Genomic DNA, 23,306 nt, shown 5'->3' on the forward strand with positions numbered 1-23,306 from the left:
CCATTTTTTTTTTTCAGTGAGGAATCAAAACTCAGAGAAGTCAAATAACTTACCTGAGGTCACATAGCTCCGTGGCAGAACTGGAGTTTAATTCTTTTTCTTTGCAAGATGTATCACAAGTTATAAACTAAGTTTTCTACCATTTGATAAATAATAAATAGGCATTTATTATATCTGTATGTTTTGATGATGAAAAGCTCAGAATATATTTGAGTAAAATTATGTGACTTCATTTTTAAAAGGGTAATATGGGTGAGGGGAACCCCCTTCTTTTTTCTTCAGGGAAAATAATTTCAAACCTATTTCATCGTGAGTTTTTGGTTTTGGGTTTGGGGGGTTTGGGGTTGACGGGCAGGGTAGAGGGTGGAAATCAGGGTGAATGTGCGCCCTTTATTGGCCAATCTGCAGAAATTTAGGCTTCAGTCTTTTCTGGAACCAATTTTTGCAGACACGTAGGGTAAAAAGCCCATAAAGTCAGCACTGAGTTCCACAGATACTGGAAAAATCATAATTCTCACAGGCTCTTGGGTTAGTGTTGATACATTTTGAGGAAATATTATTAACTTTTTAATTAAATTTATTGAGGTGACATCAGTTAACAAAATTATATAAGTTTAAAGTGTATGATTCAATAACATATCATCCGTATATTGCATTATGTGTTCACCACCCAAAGTCAGATCTCCTTCTGTCACCATGTATTCGTCTCCCTTTACCTTTTTGTTTTGCAACTTTAAATGGATTTTTGAAAATCAGCTTTTCTCTAAAATTGGGCCTTTTGGACTCCCTTAGCTTTCTTACCACATCAGAATCTTCAGATTTTTACCCACTCTCATGTTGTCCTTTGGGAGGACTGAGTCTCCCCATACAGCTGTTGCATGCTTCTGCTTGGAGCAAACATCATGGTAAATGCTTCATGGTCTTTGAATCCCAAAGAAAAACCAGTGGTTCTCTAGTGGGTGAGCTCTGGGTGACCTGCATAACTTTGCCCTTAATTTTACTGTGAGGGGAAGGAAAATCTTAAATGATCTTAATTTGCCCGGTGTGACTGTATCCAGCAAAGTGAAGTCAGGAGGTGCTAGGGCCTCCCCTTTCTTTAACCTGTGTTCTCATGGCTGTGTAATATGAGAGTTATTGCAAGAACTCCGGTGACAGACTTTGAATTTTGGCTCAGCCATTTAACAACAAGTTACCTGTTTTCTCTGAGTCTCAGTTTCCTAATATGTAAAATGGGGTGATAATTCCTACCCCAAGGGCTGTAGTAAGGATCACATGAAATAATGCGTGTAAACTGCTTGGCATGGAAACTCACATACATTAGGACACAAAGAGGTTGCTAGTATGAAGGTGGCAGCTGCTTCTGTCAAGATACTGGGTGGGCTGGGTGCAGGGCAGTGAGCCTCCAGCAAAGAAAACAGAAAGATAACCTCTTCCCTTACACTGATGTCATGGTTTATGGCGATAAACTGAGAATGGCCTGGGCTCAGCACGCCAATTTTATGTTAGTGTTTGCCATAATATAGTAGCACAAGATCTATTCCAAAACCAGCATGATTATTTTGGTAATCATCTTCAGTTTCAAATTAGGCCATAGACTTTGCAAACCTTAGTGGCAAATATTGGTTAACTAGTAACCCAATAAGATTCTGTGTTTAGACTAAATTATTATTTTTATTGTATAGTGGAGGGGCCAAACTTAGCCAAGTAGGACTGGTGTAAACACTGGTTCCAACACTTACTAGCCAAGAGAACTTAGATGATTACTTAACATCTCTGGGCCTCAGTTCCCATCTGTAAAGCAGAGACAATAGCAACCACAAAGTGTCATTTGAGGATTGAGTGGCATTAATGCGTGGTCGAGGCTAGCATCGGCAGCTGTAAGTGCACAAGCCATGAAGTGTCAGCCCCCCACCTTTTCCCTTATTCTGGAACAGTGGTTCTCAATTCAGGCCCTTGTGACCCCCAGGGAAAACTTGGTAGTGTGTGGAGGCATTTTTGGTTGTCATAAGTGGGAGAGGAATGCTAATGGCATCTAGTGGAATTCTGCTGTATGTCCCCATCACAAAAAGTTATCTGTCTCCAAATGTCTGTATTATTGAGGTTGAGAAACTCTACCCTACAATTATGGCTGACACTTCCTTAAATTTATGAATGATTTGAGTACCTGTTTGTACTGGAGATTTTTTTCTAAACTGGGCAATTTTTATATGAAAAGGCTTACAAAGTTCTAGAACACAAATCATAATTAGTTATGGCCTTGATGAGTTGGCTTTATTGAAGAGAATCACATGAGAGCAGGGAGGGCTACCCCCAAGAGATGCTCAATTCCCCACGCTTACGGCCCATGCAGACAACTGCATACACAAGGCCCACAACTTGTTTTGTAAGTGACTAGGCTTTCTGAGCATGTTTTGGAAGTGACTAGGCTTTCTGGGTTTTTATGTGCCCTATAAATATATTTACAAACATTTTAAAGTAATAGAACTGACGTTGAGCATGTACAATGTGTTGGGCAGTGTTCCTGGCACCTTCACATATATAACCCTAAGAAAGGTAGTATCTGTGCCCATTTTTCACAGAGTAAATTGAGCCTCAAAGAGTCTAACTTGTTGATCATGTGACTACAGAGTCAGATCTAGGATTTGAACCTAGACCTCTCTACTTGCAGAACTGGAGCTTTTTGCATTTTTTTTTTCTACACTTAAGTATGTCTCCACCTAGTGAAATGAATGGACACCTTTTATGAGAAAAGTATTCTCACAGCTATGTACCACGCAGTAGTTCAATTCAACCACCTTTTTTCTAGTCACACTATTGCAAAAGCGTGCCACACTTGATTTGACTCAAATGTATAAGTTATAACCTACATCGATATCTACGTTTTCTCATTAGACCAACGATCCCCAACATTTTTGGCACCAAGAACCAGTGCTCCTATAAGAATCTAATGCCTGATGATTGGAGGTTGAGTTAAGGCAGTAATTCTAGTGCTGGAGAGTGGCTGCAAATACAGATGAAGCTTCGCTCGCTTGTCCACCACTCACCTCCTGCTGTGCAGCCTGGTTCCTAACAGACCATGGACTGGTAGCAGTCTGCAACCCAGGGGTTGGGGACCCCTGCATTAGACCACAGCAGTTAAAGTGACATTACTGACCACCAAAATACACATAGGCATAATTTGTTCTTGAATTTATTCTATTCTAAAATAATTGCCTAGAACAGCACTCTGCAATAGAGCTCTCTGCAGTCATGGAAATGTTATATATCTGTATTGTCCAGTCCAGTAACTCATAGCCACATGTGGTTACTGAGCATTTGAAATGTGACTCACGTGAAAAAAGAACTGTACTTTAAATTGTATTTAATTTTAATTAATTTAAATTTAAGTAGCCACACAGAGCTGGTAACTAATGTACTGGACAGCACAAGTCTAGGATGGTGATTCTGAATCACCTGAGGAGATTTTAAAAATCCGAATGCAAAGACTACACCCAAGACCAAGTCAATCAGACTGGTGGTACCCAAAGCTTCTATATCCTAGAGATGATTCAAGAACTGCTAACGTTGCAAGATGATCATCAAGATTAAATCACAAAAATTAAATTCTCTTAGAGAATCTATGGAACCTCAGTTTGAGAAACCGGTGTATAACATGCTGCCTGTAGGTGTTTCTCAATTCTTCTTTTTTTTAATTTTCTTTTTTTACTTGTAATTTTATAATAGGCTCTTCTCAGGTTGTCTGATCCCTCTGTGCTTGTTTTGGCACTGTCATGCGTAACTATATAATGCTATGTTTATTCCACCTTCCCCCACCAGGATGGCAAACTGTAGTGAGTCATGGCAGTGGACAGTCTGCCAACATTTTAGATTGTTTTTTGACTTTAAAAACAGAAGTTCCTATCATGACTGAAGAACAAAAGCAGGACTTAAACCCCCTGACTATAAAGATCAAGTGTGTTTCCTGCCTTCCATCACAACCTGTGCCCATCCATGAACTAGAGGTAAGAATGAGCCAGGTAAACTGATTTGAGAGTTCTTTTTCCCAGACAATTCCCCACTATGTGTCATCTTTATCCCCCCAATGGCCCTACATGAGATGTAGAATCATCATCCCCATTTCACCATTTAGGATCTCACAGCAAGACATGAAAAACATTAGGTTCCTTGGATTAGGATCTACCAAGTCTTGAGGTCTCCCCTCAAATGGAGGTAGTGATCTTCAAATGTTCTTCAAATGGAGGTAGTGATCCTCCCTTTAGAAGAAGTTCCTAGACTTCCTTACTACAGCAGCAGTGCTCACCTATACACTCACTTATTTTAAACCAACCAAGTTTAGCACTGCTGTTTATTTTAGGAGTTCCCTTTTCCCTCTCCTGGAGGGATCCCTGTCTCCTAGATTCTGTATCTTCCTCTTGCTTTGTTTGCTCTCTGGTTTTGTTGGAGCACATCCTCCTGTAACTTCTTAAGAAAAAGTCAATTAATAAAAAATATTTCTTTTGAGATATCATATGTCCAAAAATATCTTTATTCTGCCCTTATACATGATTGAAAGCTTGGCTGGGTATAGAATTCTAAGTTAAAAATAATATTGCTTACGAGTTCTGAAGGCATTGTTCCATCATCTTTTTTTATATTCCAGGTTGAAACTTTGTGCTTTGTATGTGATTTTTACTTCTCTTGAAATTCGTAGAATCTTTATCTTCTGAAACTCCTTAATTATGTATCGTAGGGTATGTATATCCATATTCATATATTATACTTTTATGTTGAAATATAAGTTCACAGAAAGTTGCAAAGATAGTACAGAGAGATCCCATGTACTCTTCTGCCAGTTGTTACATAACATAACTACAGAACAATAACAAAGTCAGAATGTTAATATTGTTTCAACATGTGTGCATAGTTCTTTTCTACTTTATCACATGTGTAGATTCATGTAACTGTCATTTGGCACTCAAGATACAGAAATATTTTATCACCACAAAGATCTCTCATAATATCCCTTTATAGTCACAACTACCTCATAACCTCTCACCATCTCTAACCACAAATTTGTTTTCCGGCTTTATAATTTTGTCAATTTGAGAATGTAATTGTTATAGGTTAAATTGTTTTTCCTCGAAAGATATTTCTTTTATATGTAAGATATAAAACTGAAAGCGGCAAACAAACGTGACAAACAAAAACTCATAGACACAGATAACAGTTTAGTGGTTACTAGAAGAAAAAGGGGGCGGAAGAGAAATAGATAAGAGTTAATGCGGTAAAATATATGGTGACAGAAGGAAATTTGACTTTGGGTTGTGAACACACAATGCAATATACATATGACCAAAAGAAAAACGCCTTCTTTGCATCAGGCTAAAGAGAGATCTTCAGTAAGTCTACTTTCTGGAAAAAAAAAAAAAAGCAGAGTACACTTCCATTAATGCCTAGGTAGAGAAATAGTCCATTAAACACCATAAACAACCAAGGTGACAAAGCAGCTCAAAAATCTCCAGAAAATAAGCTTAAAGACATAGAAATATGCAACTTAAATGACAGAATTCAGGATGATACTTCTGAAAAAACTCAATGAGATCCAAAACAACTCAGATCAATAATTTCAGAAATTAAAGAAAAAAAAACACTAGATGAGCAGAATGAGTTCTTTAGCAAGGAGATCAAAATCCTCAAATAGAACAAAATAGAATTATGGAGATGAAGAACACAATGCAAGAGTTGAAAAATGAAATAGCAAGCTTGGGAAATAGGGTTGACCAAATGGAGGAAAGGATCAGTGATATCAAAGACAGAAATCTAGAAATAAATCAGAAGGAAGAAGAGAGAAAAGGAAGAATGAAAAATAATGAGAGAGAAATAGAAGAGCTAGCTGATACCATCAGGAGAGAAAACATAAGAATGATGGGCATTCTCAAAGGGGAGGAAAAGGAGCAGGGACTAGAAAGCATTTTCAGACAAATAGTTGACAAGAATTTACCAAATCTAAGGAATGAGCTGGAACTTGGAATTCAAGTCAACAGAACACCTAATTATCTCAACTTAAAAAAAGCCTTCTCCAAGACACATTATATTAAAATTATCAAAAATTAAAGACAAAGAATGACTTCTCAGGGCAGCCAGGGAAAAGAAGATGGTAACTGTTAAAGAAAAACCCATTAGATTATGGTCGGGTTTCTCAGCTCAAACTTTACAACCAAGAAAGGAGTGGAATCAAATATTCAAACTATTAAATGAAAGGAACTACCAACCAAGAACAATGTATACAGACCTTTCCAGTCATATAAAAATTGAGGGAATTATTCAAAACAAGGGCTGCATTACAGAATATGCTGAAAAGGGTCAACTCGGCTAACACAAAATGATGAAAAAAAATACATGAGTAAGACGATTAGCAGACACATAGAAGCAGAGAAATGCAACTCTTACTAAGACAGGGCGTTATAAGCTTAAACAATAAGAAGAAATTTGCTATACCAAGATAGTAATGAACGTTTAGCATACATAGGGACAAACTAAGACAAAAAGAACTAAAAAGGAGAGGATTCAAAGATCCAAATTCACAAAGCGGAATGGAGATAAGGCACATGCAGAAGAAAATAGATGACTGTACATATATAACTATTATTTATATATTCGTAATGGTAATCACATGCCAAAGATTCAGAACTGAACTATATAACAAGAAGGTCCAGGGGAAAAAAATCCCAAAACCCAACAAATTAATTAAAAATAAAAGTAAAAAAAAACAGAAACACAAGGACAAGGAAGCAATAGAAACATCAAGCAACCAGAAAGCAAAAGATAAAATGGCTATAAGAAGAGTTCATATTTCAATAATCACCCTAAATGTAAATGGACTGAACTCACCAATAAAAAGGCACAGAGTTGCAGATTGGATCTAAAAACAAAACCCAACCATACGCTGCCTCCAGGAGACACATCTCAGTTCCAAAGACAAATATAGACACAAAGTGAAAGAGTGGAAAATGATATTTCAAACAAATTGCATTCAGAGAAAAGCAGGAGTAGTGGTACTAATATCGGACAAAATAGACTTCAAAATAAAAAAGGTAAAGAAAGATACTGAGGGACACTTTATAATGATATATAAAGGGAATCATGTACCAAGAAGAAATAACACTTAGTAACATTTATGCTCCCAATCAAGGAGCTCTGAAATATATAAAGCAATTACTAACAGAACTAAAGGGAGAAACAGACCAAAACACTATCATAGTGGGAAACCTAAATATCCCACTGTCAGATATGAACAGATCATCCAATAAAAAATCAATAAGGAAATAGCATCCTTAAATGATACATTAGACCAACTTGATATAATTGACATTTACAGAGTCTTCCATCCCAAAACGATTGCTTATACATTCCTCTCTAGTGCATATAGAACATTCTCAAGGATTGACCACATACTAGGACACAGAGATAGCCTCAACAAACATAAGAGGATCGAAGTCATACCAACCATATTCTCTGATCATAATACTTTGAAGCTGGAGAGCAACTGTAAAAAGAAAGCAGGAAGAACCACAAACACGTGGAGATTAAACAACATGCTACTGAAGAATAACCGGGTCAGAGAAGAAATAAAAAGAGAGAACAAAAGTTACATAGGAACAAATGATAATGATAGTACAACATATCAAAACTTTTGAGACATAGCAAAAGCAGTCATAAGAGGAAAATCCATATCATTACAGGTCTACCTCTAAAAACAAAAACAAGCCCAAATAAACAACCTAATGCTTCATCTTAAAAAAACTAGAAAAGAAGAACAAATGAAGCCTAAAGTCAGACGGAAAAAAATCATCAAAATTAGAGCAGAAATAAATGAAATTGAAAACACACAAAAAAGAAAAAGAAAAAAGAAATGCAACAATGAGCTGTTTCTTTGAGAAGGTTAATAAAATTGACAACCCCCTGGCTAGACTCAGTAAAGAAAAAACAGAAAAGACAGAAATAAACAAAATCAGGGATGAAAGAAGAAGAATTCCAACAGACACCACAGAAATACAAAGGATCAAAAAAGAATACTATGAAAAAGTCTATAACACCAAATTTAATAACTTAAATGCAATAGACAAGTAGTTAGAAAGATACAATCTTCCTAGACTGAATCAAGAAGAACTAGAAAATCTAAATAGACCAATTAGTGGTATGGAAATTGAAACAATCATCAAAAATCTACCAAAAAGTAAAAGTCCAGGACCAGATGGTTTCACCCGTAAACATTCTTTGAATGTTCTACCAAACATTCAAAGAAGATTTAATACTTATTCTCCTCAAACTCTTCCAAAAAATTGAAGAGGAGTCAATATTTCCCAATTCATTTTATGAGGCCAATAACCTTGATTAAAAAAAAAAAAAAAACAAAACAGTAAAGATAAAAAAAAAGAAAACCACAGACCAATATCTCTCATGAACACAGATGCAAATATCCTAAAGAAGATACTAGCAGACTGAATACAATAACATATTAAAAAGATTATACATCATGGTATAGTGGGCTACATCCCAGGAGCACAGGGATGGTTCAACATATGCAAATCGATTAATGTGATACACCACATAAACAAATTAAAAAATAGGAAATCATATGGTCATATCTATAGATGCAGAAAAAGCCTTCAACAAAATTCAGCATCCATTTATGATCAAAACACTTAACAAAATCAATATAGAAGGAAAGTACCTTAACATAATAAAGGCCATCTATGACAAACCCTCAGCCAACATTATACTTAATGGTGAAAAACTAAAAAACCTTTCCTCTAAGATCAGGAACAAGACAAGGATGTCCACTATTGCCACTATTATTCGATACAACATTGGATGCCCTAGCAAGCACAACCAGGCAAGAGAAAGATAAAAGGCATTCAAAGAGGAAACAAAGAAGTCAAACTGTCACTATGTGCGGATGACATGATTGTCTATATAGAAAACCCTAAAGACTCCACAAGAACACTACTAGAACAATAAGCAAACACAGTAATGTAGTTTCTTTTTACAGATCAATGATCAATAATCCATAACGTTCCTATGCCCTAATAGTGAATTGTCAGAAAAAGAAGTAGAAAAAATAATTCCCTTTGCAATTGCAACAAAAGGAATAAAATATCTAGGAATGAATCTAACGAAACATGTGAAGTACCTTTATAATGAAAACTATAAGACCCTATTACAAGAAATCGAAGAAGATGCAAAGAAATGGAAAGATATTCTGAGTTCTTGGATTGAAAGAATCAACATAGTTAAAATGACCCTATTACCTAAAGCAGATTTAATGCAATCCCCATCAAAATCCCATCAGCATTTTTTAAAGATACGGAACTAAAAATCATCAGATTTGTATTGGAGCACAAAAGACCCTGAATTGCCAAAGCCATCCAGAGAAAAAAGAATGAGGCTGGAGGAATCACTCTGCCTGACTTCAAATTATATTACAAAGCAACAATAATCAAAACAGCATGGTACTGGCAGAAAAAAAAAAAGATACATAGACTGGTGGAGCAGAATTGAGAGTCCAGAAGTAAACCCATGTTCATATGGGCAAATGATTTTTGACAAAGAAGCCGAAAACATAAAGTGGAGAAAGAAAGCCTCTTCAATAAATGGTGCTGGGAAAATTGGAAAGCCACTAGCAAAAAAATGAAATTAGACTGTTGTCTATCACCAAACACCAAAATTAACTCAAAATGAATTAAGGACTTGAATATAAGACATGTAACAATAAATTGCATAAAGAAAAACATAGGAACCAAACTCAAGGATCTTGTTCTTAAAGAGGATTTTATGAATTTGACCTCAAAGGCAAGGGAAGTAAAACCAAAAGAATGAATGGGACTATGTCAAACTAAAAAGCATCTGCACAGCAAAAGAAACCATCAACACAGTAAAGAGACAACCATCCAAATGGGAAGATATATATTTCCGAAAAGGGCTTATTATCCAAAACATACAAAGAACTCATACAACTGAATAACAACAAAGACAAATGTTCTAATCGAAAAATTGGCAGAAGACCTGAACAGACACTTCTTCTTAGAGGACATACAAATGGCCAACAAATATATGAAAAGATGCTCAGCATCGCCAGCTATTAGGGGAATGTAAATCAAAACCGCAATGAGATACCATCTCACATGTGTTAGAACAGATGTTTTCAACAGGACAAGTAATAACAAATGTTGGAGAGGATGCAGAGAAAAAGGAATCCTCATACACTGGTACAGCCACTATGGAAAACAATATGGAGGTTCCTCAAAAAACTAAGAATTGATCTACCTTATGATCCAGCAATCCCTCTACTGGGTATTTACCCCAAAGTCTTGAAAACTCATATCTAAAAAGATATTTGCACACCGATGTTCATAGCAATGTGAACAATGAGATATCATCTCACACCTTATTCCCAGTGGCCAGGACATGGAAGCAACCGAAGTGTCCTACTATAGATGATTGGATAAGAAAGCTATGGTACATATATACAAAGGAATATTACTCAGCCATAAGAAGAGATGAAATACTGCCGTTTGTAACAATATGGATGGACCTCAGGATAATTGTGCTAAGCAAAATAAACCAGACCGAAAAAGTTGAAAATCACATGATATCACTTATGTGTGTGATATAAACCTAAAAACAATGAACAAACAGGACAAAGAAGCAGAGACTCTTAGACATGGACAACAGACTAGTGGTTACCAGAGGGTAACGGGGAGCGAGGAGGTGAGAGGTAGATGGGGTAAAAAGGGTCAAATATGGTGACAGGAAGAAATCTAACTATGGGAGGTGGACACACAATGCAAATATATATATATATATATATATATGCCTTACTGTTAAAATGTATAGCTGAAACTTTCCAGATTTCATTTACCAATGTCACCATTAAAAAATTAATTAATTAAACAAATATTTGTATTAACTCTCTTTGCAAATAACATGATCTTATAGAGTTTTCTTATAGAAAACTCTAAAGACTCCACAAAAAAATATAGTTAGAACTAATAAAAGAATTCAGTAAAGTTGCAGGATACAAAGTCAACATACAAAAATCAGTTTCATTTCTATACACTAACAACAGACTACCTGAAAAAAAATTAAGAAAACAGTTCCATTTATAAAAACATCAAAAAGAATAAAATATTTAGAAATAAATTTAACCAAGTTGGTGAAAGAGCTGTACACTGGAAACTATAAGATGTTGATGAAAGAAATTGAAGAAGACACAAATGAAAAAATATCTCATATTCATGGGTTAGAAATATTTTCCATATTACCCAAGTTGATCTCTAGATTCAATGCAATCTCTATCAAAATTCCAATGGCATTTTTTACAGAATATATTTTTAAAAAATCCTAAAATTACTATGGAACCACATAAGACCCCAAGTAGCCAAAACAACTTTGATGAAGAACAAGGTGAAGGCATCACAGTTTCTGATTTCAAACAATATTACAAAGTTACAGTAATCAAAACAATATGATACTGACATAAAAACAGACACATAGACCTTTGCAACAGAACAGAAATAAACCCACACATAGATATTCAACTAATCTATGACAAGGGCACCAGGAATACACAATGGGAAAAGAATAGTCTTTTCAACAAATAGTGTTGGGAAAACTGGATATCCACATGCAAAGAATGATATCAAACCCTTACCTTATACCACATACAAAAATCAACTCTAAATAGATTAAAGACTTAAACATAAGAACTAAAACCATAAAATTCCAGGAAGAAAACCTAGTGGGAAATCTCTCATTGGTCTTGGCAATGACTTTTTTTAATATAACACTAAAAGTATAAGCAACAAAAGAAAAAATAAATGTGGGAGCTACATGAAACTAAAAGGCTTCTACACAGTAAAGGAAACAAATTTTAAAAATGAAAAGACAACATAAGGAATGGGAGGAAATATTTGCAAACTGTATGTCTGATACATATAGACAGATAAGGGGAAAATGTGATGTATATGTGTGTGTATTGACAGATGAACGGATAAAGAAAATGTGATATCAGACACATGAACAATGGAATATTATTCAGCTATAAAAATAAACAAGGAAACTGCCATTTTTGATGACATAAATAAACCTGGAGGATTTTAGGCTAAGTGAAATAAGCCAGAGGAAATAAATACTATATTATTTCACATATATGTAGAATCTAAAAAAGTCAATCTCATAGAATCAGAGACTAGAATGATGGTTACAAGGGGCTGAGGAATGAGGGAAGTGGGGAGATGTCAGTCAAAGGGTACAAACTTAAGATGAATACGTTCTGGAGATCTGATATATAGCGTGGTGACTGTAGTTAATAATACTGTATTGCATACTTGAAATTTGCTAATAGATCTTAAGTGTTCTCAACACACTACCAGCAACAACAAAAAAGGTACCTATATGAGGTGATAGGCACATGAATTAACTTGTTTGTGGTAATGATTTTACAATGTATATGTGTATCAAACCACTATATTATATATATTAAATATATACAATTTTATTTGTCAATTATACCTCAATTAAGCTGGGGAAGAGAAGAAATGATAAAGGGATCACACTACTGATTATTAACAACTCTACCCACAACTTGACAACTAATTACTTGAAAGACACAATTTACCAAAACTCAAACAAAAAGAAATAGATAATCTGAAGAGTCATATATCTATTAAAGAAATTTAATCAATAATTAGCAACTTGCAAAAATAGAAAGTACCAGGCTCAGATCGATTCATCATTGAATTCTACCAAACATTTAAGGAAGAAATTATACCAATTTTCTACTATCCCTTTTGGAAATGAAAGCAGAGGGAATACTTTCTAACTTGTTACATGAGGCCAGCATTACTCTAATACCAAAACCCAACAAAGAAATTACAAGAAAGGAAAACTTCAGAGCAATATCTGTCATAAACATTGATGCAAAACTCCCCAATAAAATATTAGCAAATCAAATCCAATAAAGTATAAAAGAATTACTATAATGACCTAGTAGTAATAATTCCAAGTTTGCACTGTTATTATAAAGGTTCAATGTTCGAAAATCAAGTACTGATATCCATCACATCAAGAAGCTAAAGACATGTCATATTGGCTTAAGGCTCACACTATGACCTCATTTTAACTTGATTACATCTGCAAATACCCTATTTCCAAATAAAATCTCGCTCTCGGGTCTGGGGGTTATAACCTCAACATAATTCAACATAAAAAAAAATCTCCTTTGCCATGTAACATAACATAGCAGTTTTGGAGGATTAAGATGTGGATGTCTAGGGGGCATTAGTTTGCCTATCACAGTAAGCATAGTTTTTTAGCTTTTTTTTTTTTAAGTCTACATGTGATAATTCCACTATCTGGAGCCTGATGGATTGCTTTGGATTTATCAAAAAACTACTTAAGTTACACCTGAACTTTCTTCAACATCCTATAAAAACTCTATATTTCCCTTTGTTGAGATGCCCCTAGTCCCACTATTGTGTTGTATTCCTAATTGCTGAGTCAATAAACCTGACTTTGCTAGACATCTGACTTGTCCTTTGTAATTTTAGGCTGATTGAGCTAGGATACCATAGACTTTTTTTCCAGGTTGTTCTTCTGAGAAAAATTTCCTTTTTCATGAAATGTAATAATAGCCGTTAGAAATTCTTTAATGAATTTCCACTAATGGGAAAGTCTCTTAATTTCTCTTCAGCTGAAAATATCTATATTTCACTCTTGTTCTTGAAAGATAGGTCAAAACGTTTTCTCTTAGCATTTGGAAGTTATTATTCCAGTTTATTCAGGCTTTCTTTGTTTCTCTCATATTAATTGTTCTTTGTAATATAAGCTTTTTCTCTCAAGCTGATTTCAACATCACCTTCTTATCTTTCGTGAAATTTCACCATAATAAGTAGTGTTAATAGAAAAAAAGTGTGTTTTTTCTATTAATTATTCTTGTGACTTGAGCTTCTTCGGCCTAAAAATTTATGTCTTGGATTTTTTTTTTTAATTCTCTGTACTTATCTTTTCTATTTTTACCTCTCTGCTATTCTATTTGTCATTGTCTTCTGAATCTCCAATTATATATATGTTACATCTAATTTCATTCTCTTCTATTTTCTTTTTACCATTCTTTTATATTTTCTATAGCTTGGTCTTGTGTGTAAACATGGGTAATCCATTCAGCTATATATTCTAGTTCACTAATCCTCTCTTCAATTTTTTTTCTTTTTTTATTTATATTTTAATTACAGCTGGCATACAATATATTAGTTTCAGGTGTACCACATAGTGATTGGACATTTATACCTTACAAAATGATTCCCCAATTAAGTCTAGTACTTGACACCATTATAGTTATTATAATATTATTGACTATATTCCCTGTGCTATAATTTACATCCCAGTGACTACTTTGTAACTGCCAATATCCTTAATCCCTTCACCTTTTTCACCCAGTTTCCCAACCCCCTCCCAACTGGCAACCATTAGTTTGTTCTCTGTGAGTCTATTTCTGTTTTGTTGGTTCATTTATGTTTTTCAAATTCGACATATAAGTGAAATTATATGGTATTTGTCTTTTTCTGTCTGACTTATTTCATTCAGCATAATACCCTCTAGGTCCATCCATGTCATCACAAATGGTAAGATTTCATTCTAAGGCTGGACTAATAGACCATTCTATATATGGTCTTTTCTTTATCCAGTCGTCTATTGATGGACTCTTAGGTCGCTTCCATATCTTGACTATTGTAAATAATGCTGCAATAAACATAGGGGTGCATATATCTTTTCAACTTAGTGCTTTCGTTTTCTTTGGATAAATACTCAGAAGTGGAATTGCTGGGTCATAAGGTAGTTCTACTTTTAATTTTTTGAGGAACTTCCAGAATGTTTTACATACTGGCTGCACCAATTTGCAGTCCTACCAACAGTGCACGAGGGCTCCCTCTTCTCTTCATCCTCACTAAAACTTGTTGTTTTTTGATTTATTGATAATATCCATTCTGACAGGTATGAGATGATATCTCATTATGGCTTTAATTTGCCTTTTCTGTAATGATTAGTGATGTTGAACCATTTTTTATGTGTCTATTGGCTATCTGCATGCCCTTTATGATGAAATGTCTATTCATGTCCTCTGCCCGTTTTTTAATTGGGTTCTTTGTGGAGCTTCTTTGGTGTTAAATCATATGAGTTCTTTATACATTTTGGATATTAATCCCTTATCAGATGTATTATTGGTGAATATATTCTCCCAGTTGGTGGGGTGTCTATTTGTTTTGTTGATGGTTTGCTTTGCTGTGCAAAAACTTTCACTTGATATAGTCCCATTTGTTTAATTCTTCTTTTGTTTCCCTTGTCTGAGGAGACATGTACAAAAAATACTACTAAGAACAATGTCAGAGAGTTTACTTCCTCTGTTTTCTTCTAGGAGTTTTATGGTCTGGGGTCTTTCATTTAAGTCTTTAATCCATTTTTGAGTTTATTCTTCTATATGGTGTAAGAAAGTGGTATAGTTTTATTTTTTGCATTTATCTGTCCAGTTTTCCCAGATGCATTTATTGAAGAGACTGTCTTTACCCCATTGTATGTTCTTGCCTTCTTTGTCATAGATTAATTGACCAATAGGCCATATAGGCATGGTTTTATTTCTCTATTCTGTTCCATTAATCTATGTGTCTGTTTTTATGCCAATACCATGCCGTTTTGATTACTATAGGCTTGTAGTATAGTTTGTTATCAGGTAGCACGACACTTCCAACTTTGTTGTTCTTTCTCTACATTGCTTTGGCTATCTGAGATCTTTTGTGGTTCCATATGAATTTTAGGATAATTTTCTCTGGTTCTGTGAAAAATACCGTTGGTATTCTGATAGGGATTGCACTGAACTTGTAGATTTGCTTTGGATAATATGAACATTTTAACAATATTAATCTGTCCTTTCTATGAGTATGGTATATCTTTCCATTTATTTGGATTTTTAGTTTTGATATTTTTCTAATCTGGTGTTTAAACCTTTTGTTGGAATTTTTGGGGGGGATTAAGATGGGGATTAAGGTTTTAAAAATATTTCTCACTAAAATATATTATTACTTATAACATTCCAGAAGTCTTCTCTTACCCCTTGCAATCTCTCTAATCCTTTCTTCATGTTGTTCCTTTCTAGTAAACTCCACCCCTACCTTGAGCACCTGAAAATCACTGATCTGTTCTCCGCCCTTATAATTTTGCCTTTTCTACAATATAAATTGAATCATACAGTAGTAACTTTTTATAGCATGTCTGCTAGAAACAAATTATCTTCTAGTTTTCTTTCATATGAGAATGTCTTTATTTCACTTTTATCCCTTAAGTATATTTTCACTAGTTTTAGAATTCTGGGTGGAAATTTCTCTTTTTTTTTTTTCAGCACTGTAAACATTTTGTTCTACTTTATTACAACTTGCATAGTTTCTGATGAGAAATCCAGTTATTCAGGTTATTGTTCTCCTAGGAGTAATGTATCGTTTTTCTCTGGCTGCTTTGAAGCTGTGTTCTTTGTCTTTGGTTTTTACCACTTCGATAAGGACATGTCTAGGCATGTATTTCTTTGAGTTTACCCTGATGAGACTGACCGAGTTTCTTGAATCTGTAAGTTTATGCCTTTTGAGAAATTTGAAACATCTTCAGACATTATTCCTTCAAATATCTTCTTACAAATATCTTTTCTCTTGTCCTCTTTGGAATATGTTAGATCTTTGGTATTGTCCCACAGCTTCCTGAGGCTCTGTTTACTTTTTTTCAATCTTTTTTCTCTATGTGTTCAGATTGCATACTTTCTATTGATCTGTCCCCAAGTTTAATTATCTTTCCTCTGTCATCTCCGTTTTGGTTTTGGACCATATAGTGAATTTTTATATCAGTTTTTGTATTTTTTGTTCTAAAATTTTTATTGAGTTCTGCATTATAGTTTCTATTCACTGAAACTGGCTACCTTCCAGTGGTTTCAAAAGTGTTTGTTGTTACTTCTTGGATCATGGTTATAATAGTGGTTTTAAAGTCTTCATCTGATCATTTTAATACTTAAATCACCTCAGAGTTGGTATCTTTTGACTGTCTCTCTCCTTGATAATTAGTCAGCATTTCTGATTCTTTGTATGTCAAATAATTTTGGATTATATCTTATACATTTTGAATACTATATTTGAGACTTTGAGTCTTATTTAAATAATGTGGAGAATGTTGGCTTTTTTGTTTTATTAGCCAATATACTCAGGGTAAAGCTGCAATTCCCAACTCATCCTCTGTAGACTGTGGTTTTAAGGTCAGTTTAGTTTTCAAGGATTTTTTTAGTGATATGCAAATCTATCCTGCATGTGTACTATTCAGGGATCAGTCTGAGGCTTGTGCAGTGGTCTTCTCTAATTCGTTTCTCAAAACCTCTGATATATGGCTTAAGGTCAAATTTATACATGCACAGTTCAAGAATAAACCCATGAGTTTACACATAACTTTATGGAATCCTTTTCTTGATTCCTCCCCCTTCCATACTCTCCAGCTCCTAAGGAGTCCCCTCCGTCGTCTGCTTGCCCCAAAGGTGTAGCTTTAGTGTTCCCACTCTAATATGCCCTTCCCAACACTGGACCTGCCTCTGAGGACAAGTAGTGGGAATACTTATAGAGACAAAACAATATTGAGATCCTCCATACACTCTCTGTATCACAGTTTCTCTAATCAAAGAGGATTCCCCTCTCTTAGATTTCCCGTCACCAGATTGCAGCTTTGAAACTTGAACTTGCCTGAGAGCAGGGCCAGACGAGAAAATCAACAGGGAATTTCCCCTCCCATTCCTTGGAATAGAAAGAGAGAGCTTTTCTTAGAGCTCTCTCTTTCCATGTGTGATACACAATTATGGGATTCAGGATTCCTTTGAGTCCAGTCAGGGGCATATAGGAGGAAATTACAACCCAGGAAACTCAGTGAGTTTGGTTTCACCAGTCCACCTATTACCTTTTAATTTTCAGAGTCCTCTATTAGCTGCTTCATGCATTTTGTCTAGGGTTTTTAGTTGCATTCTCTAGGAGTTACAAGTTAGGGTATGCTTTTACTCTATTTAACCAGAGTTAAAAGTTCCTCTTACTATTTTTTTTTTAATTATTGTTTTCCAGATTTTTTTTTTTTATTTTTTATATTCTGGCTACAAGTCCTTTGTCAGGTATATATGTACGTTACATATTTTCTGCCAGTCTAGGGCTTGATTTTAATTTTCTTAATGGTGTCTTTGATGAAGTGAATTTTATTAACTTTTTCTGTTATGACTAGTGTTTTTTGTGTCCTGTCAAATAAGTCATTTCCTACCCCAAGTTCATGAAGATAACTTCTTATGTTTTCTTCTTGAAATTTTAGCTTTTATGTTTAGGTCTATGATTAATCTAGAATTAATTGCACTTTCCTGACCATGAAAATGGTCTATTTCTCGATAATGATTTTCTTTCATTACTGTCTGCAGTGCTTTAAAGATTTCAGTATATAGGTCTTATATATCTTCCATTTAATTTCTTCTTAAATATTTTATTTTTTATGCTATTGTAGATAATGTTTAAATTTTTTATTTTGAAATTATTCATTACTAGTAAATATAATTCCAATAGATTTGACCTTGATAATATTTTTAAAAATTTAAAACCTAACAAACATATTTATTTTATGTATCCAATCATTCTAATACCTTATGCCTCTGTGCAACTGATTTCATTAGTATTACCTTTTCCCTTAGATGTTTTGTGATTTTTACTATGATCTCATGTTCAATGAAACTTTCTCTCTGGGAATTTTTTGAGGCCTCAGTTGAAAGCAGATTTCTCCAGAAAAGATTTTTAATGACTTCTTCCAGATACCTGGAAGCACTACCACCCCAGGATTGTTTAAAAATAAATTTTCAACATCTGTATAAAATAAATAGTATACTTGGAATATGAATTTGGACCACAAATTTGTATGACAGTTATCTTTTGAATATAAAATCTGAGTGCAATATTTAAAACAAGATTCTCAGTTTCCTGCCTCATCACAGCTCTGCACTCCTTCCCATTTTATTTTCCATGCCCTCTTAAGTCCTAAACCTCTCTGAGTCCTTCTTCTCCTTGTCATAGCTTTCTGCTTGGATACTTAATATGCTAAAGGTGAGCCTGTGCCAACCACCCCTCCCCACAAATGTATATCTGGAAAATATGGTTTACCTGTGTCCACCTTTTCTTTGTCTAGCCTTGGGCTAAGAGCTAGAAATATCGATGTGAAAAAGGCACATGGCCTGTCTTCATGGCACTCACTGTTTGGGAGAGAGAAATAGTGACTAATACTTATTGAGCCTTTTTCTTGTGTTAGCCACCATCTTGGTACTTTCATATATGTCATTCAATCTGGTGAATAATCTTACAGAGCAGGCTTTCTCATCAGTATTTTGTAGATGAAGAAACCTAGGCTACAAGGGCTACAGGTAGAGTGTGGCACTGGGATTTGAGACCCATGTACTGGAGCCTTCTTTTAGAGGGGAGACAGAGTGACTGCCATGGCAGCCCAGTGACCTGATGTCTCCTTGCTCTCTCATAGAGGCTCTGCACCCCTGTGTACTGCAGGTACCAGTTCTATAAGACTCCAGTTCACCAGACTGAGGGACAGCCTCATGGAAGCCACGTCTCTTTCCAGGACATCAATGTCATTTTTCTTGGGGCAATGAACCCCAGAGAACTGAAGGAATACCTACAGGGCCCTCCCATGGTGGTGGAAGTTCATGATCGGGACCGCAAGTCAGAAGAGTATTCCCGGAAGCCCACCCTGTTTGGGGAGGACCCTCTGGATTCATACCTCAACTTCCAGGCCCTCATCTCGCCCAGAGAGACAGAGAACAACCCATTTGAATCTCAAAACAAGATGTGGGACCCTTATGGGATTGCTCAGGTCAGTTTTGCTGACCTCCTCCTCGGCCACAAGTACTTGAACTTGGCTGTTCCCATCTACAGCTGTGAGCCCAAGCCCATATACCAGGACAGCAGGAGCAGGAAAGTTGTGGGGTTTCAGGTACCTACAGATGGCCTCCGTCATGGCCCAATGCCCATGGGCAACTATCTAGAAGCCAACTCCATGCTCAAGCTCCGAGTGGACATAGCAGTTCCACTGAGGGCTGTGGCAGAAGCCCCTGATCCAGACCTCACAGGCACCCAGTTTGGCCGCATCATTTTTGTATTTAACTCCAGGAAGATCTTCCTCTTATACAGCCTACTGCAGGACATCACCATGATCAATGCCAAGGCCCTCGATCTGGACTCCTACCCTATCCAGAACATCCAGCAGATCCTATCAGCCTTTAAGATGCGGGTGAAGATCCAGGAAAAGCAGGACCTAGATGTGCTTACTGGCTTCCATCTGCTGGATGGGAAGATTCATCTCCTCATTCTGGAAGGCTTGGCTGACCAAGGTTTGAAGAGGCTATGGGAGAGCCACCAAAGCCGGTAGGTGGTTTGTTTTGCATTTCATGTAAAAGTAATGTCATCTGGATGCTAAGTGGAGAGATCTTTAAAGCCAAGCTGAAGTCCAGTTTCTTTGTCTGGGGCGGAGGGGATATGTTGATTAATTTCCTCTTGGGGTTTATTATATGGTGCTTAGAAAGGCTCAGTAACTGGAATTTCTAATAGGAAGAATTGATTGGCTTTAGGTGAAGGCAAGACCTAGGAGATATAGAGAAGAGAAGATGGTTCAGGACAATGCATCCTGCTTTCAGACTTCTGAGGGGCCTATTTGGTTAACAAGGAGCAGAAAGTTCTGTATCACCCTAAGATGGACACCACAAGGAAATAGATTTCAACTCACCTAGGTAAAACACACATGTGATTATTTTGAATCTAGAGGGGCTGCCTAGGCTACAGAAAATTCCCCTTTCCTAGAGGCCTTCAGGAGCACTTGATGGCTGCTCAGTTGGGACGTTGTAGAGGCAATTAAAGTATCTGATTTCAGGCTGGAGCAAGTGGTTCCTCATGGTCCTGTCATTCTCTAGTTTGGGTAACATGATAATTCTGTTTTCTTTTTATGATTTTGAAGTTTGAGTAAATAAGACCATCCTCCTTTAGTCTACAGGCCCCCTATTTGTCCTCAGAGCTCAGATGCCCCAGAAACCAGATATTGCTAACAGCAAAGAGTCTAGAAGTTGAGCCTATCCACTCAGGAAGGGAGTGAAACCTTGTGGGGCCTGTCTCAATGTGCTGATAGGCCAAGAGGCACTGGGAAAAGCTAGTGTTAAATAAGGCTGGTTATCTTCCTAGAACTGAAAACATATATTCACACAGAAAACATGCAAATGAATGTTCATAGCAGTATTATTTATAGTAGTCAAAAAGTTGAAACAACCCAAATGTCCATAAACCAATGAACAAAATGTGATATGTCTACACAAGGGAATAACATTCAGCCATAAAAAAAGGAACGAAGTCCTGATACACTTTCTTCAACATAGATGAACCTGGAAAACATTATGCTAAGTAAAATAAGCCAGACATAAAGGCCACATATATGATTACATTTATATGAAATGTGTGGACTAGTCAAATCCATAAAAATAGTAATAGGTCAGTGGTTGCCTAGGTCTCAGGGGAGGCATGATAAAAAAAGTGGGGCATGACTGCTAATGGGCACATTTTCTTTTGGGGGTTATAAAAATGTTCTAGAATAAGTTAGTTTGTATGTTTGCACACATTGTGTGTACATTGAAAATTAAAGAACTGTACACTTTAAAAGGGTTAACTCTTATGATATATAGGAAAGAATTCAACCTTGCCCGAGAGGTCTGGCCTTTGCCCTTGTCTTCTTGGGAAGTAATCTATGTTATACCTTATAGGAATGTCTTTGTTTAAGTTGGGAGCTGACAATACCAGATCTTAGAGTGAGAGCAGCCTTACCTGATAGTCACAGGATGAAGGTTGGCTTTACCAAAAAGGCCAACAACATGATTTAGGGTGGGAGATTTGGATTATGCAGTGTCAATTGACCTGGAGATTGAGATTGCCACATGGGCCATCAAGTAATTAATCAATCATGCCTCTGTAATAGAACCCCAATAAAAACTCTGGACACCAAGGCTCAAGGAAATTACTCTGCATATTGTCACTCATTAATGTCATAAGGGAAATACATCCTGATTCCATGAGGAAAGACTAATGAAAGTTTTATGTTTGAAAGCATCCTGGACTCTGCCCTATGTTATCTCTTCCTTTGGCTGATTTTAATCTGTATTCTTTCCCTGTAATAAACTGTGAGTGTGATAATAACAACTATCTATAAATTCTTCTAGAAAACTGAGGAAGCTGGGTGTGCTTTTAGGAACTACCAAACTTGTTGGTATCAGAAGTCAGGGCAGTTTGGGGGACTGTGCCTTCAAACTTTGCAGTTTGGCTAACTCAAGGAATATTGTATGTGCATTCTATCTCAATGAAAAGCTCTTTTTCTAATGCCAGAAATGATATAAAGAATGTTCACCGACCCCAGTTCATTAACAAGAAAAATTAAAATGCTTGGGAAATTAACAAATACTACCAAATAATCCATGGGTCAAAAGAGAAACTATGATAGAAATTAGGCATTTTTGAACAGAGCAATAATGAAAATAGTATAATATCTAAATTTGTGGGATGATGTTACAGCATTATTTAGAGAAAACTTTGTAGTCTTAAATGCTTATACTAAAAAATAAGAGAGACTGAAAATACTGAGCATTTGCTGAAAATTACTGAGACAATTGCTGAGAAGTTGCATAAATTGAAATAAGTGTTTTAAACTATGTTGATCTGTTTAAAATTTATAGGAAATTCAAAAAATAATGCTAAAAGTATTATAGATTTCTCAATGAGGTTTCTCAATATAAAAATTAATATATTAATCTATTGAATTTCTAAATACCATTTACATGCAAAAAAATATTTTAAAAAGAAACAGTTTAAAAGTATCATAAAATATGACAGGAATAAATTTGACAAAAAGGAGCAAAAGACCTCTACCATAAATATTATAGAACTTTTAGAAACATTAAAGAAAACCTAAATAAGTGAAGAGAGATACCATGTATAATGATTGGAATACTCATTATTGTAAAGGTGTCAATTATCCCCAAATTAGATCTATAGGTTCAATGCAACCTACTTTAAACAACTTTTAAATATTTTTTGATATTTGACATTATTTTATATTAGTTTCAGGTATACAGCACAGTGATCAGACATCCACATAATTTATGAAGTGATCCCCCAATCAATCCACTA

At 35.5% G+C, this 23,306-nt stretch overlaps 1 protein-coding gene across 1 annotated transcript in view; it reads left to right on the forward strand.

Moving 5' to 3' along the window:
- KIAA1257 (KIAA1257 ortholog) overlaps positions 1-23,306 on the forward strand; it is a 69,344-nt gene that overhangs the window by 25,962 nt on the left and 20,076 nt on the right. Inside the window, exons 9-10 of the mRNA XM_023526462.1 lie at positions 3,817-4,001; positions 19,612-20,510. Coding sequence (XP_023382230.1) covers positions 3,817-4,001; positions 19,612-20,510 — 1,084 coding nt within the window. The remainder of the gene's footprint in view (positions 1-3,816; positions 4,002-19,611; positions 20,511-23,306) is intronic.

The sequence above is a fragment of the Pteropus vampyrus genome, unplaced genomic scaffold, assembly GCF_000151845.1.
Source record: "Pteropus vampyrus isolate Shadow unplaced genomic scaffold, Pvam_2.0 Scaffold927, whole genome shotgun sequence".
Lineage (NCBI taxonomy): Eukaryota > Metazoa > Chordata > Mammalia > Chiroptera > Pteropodidae > Pteropus > Pteropus vampyrus.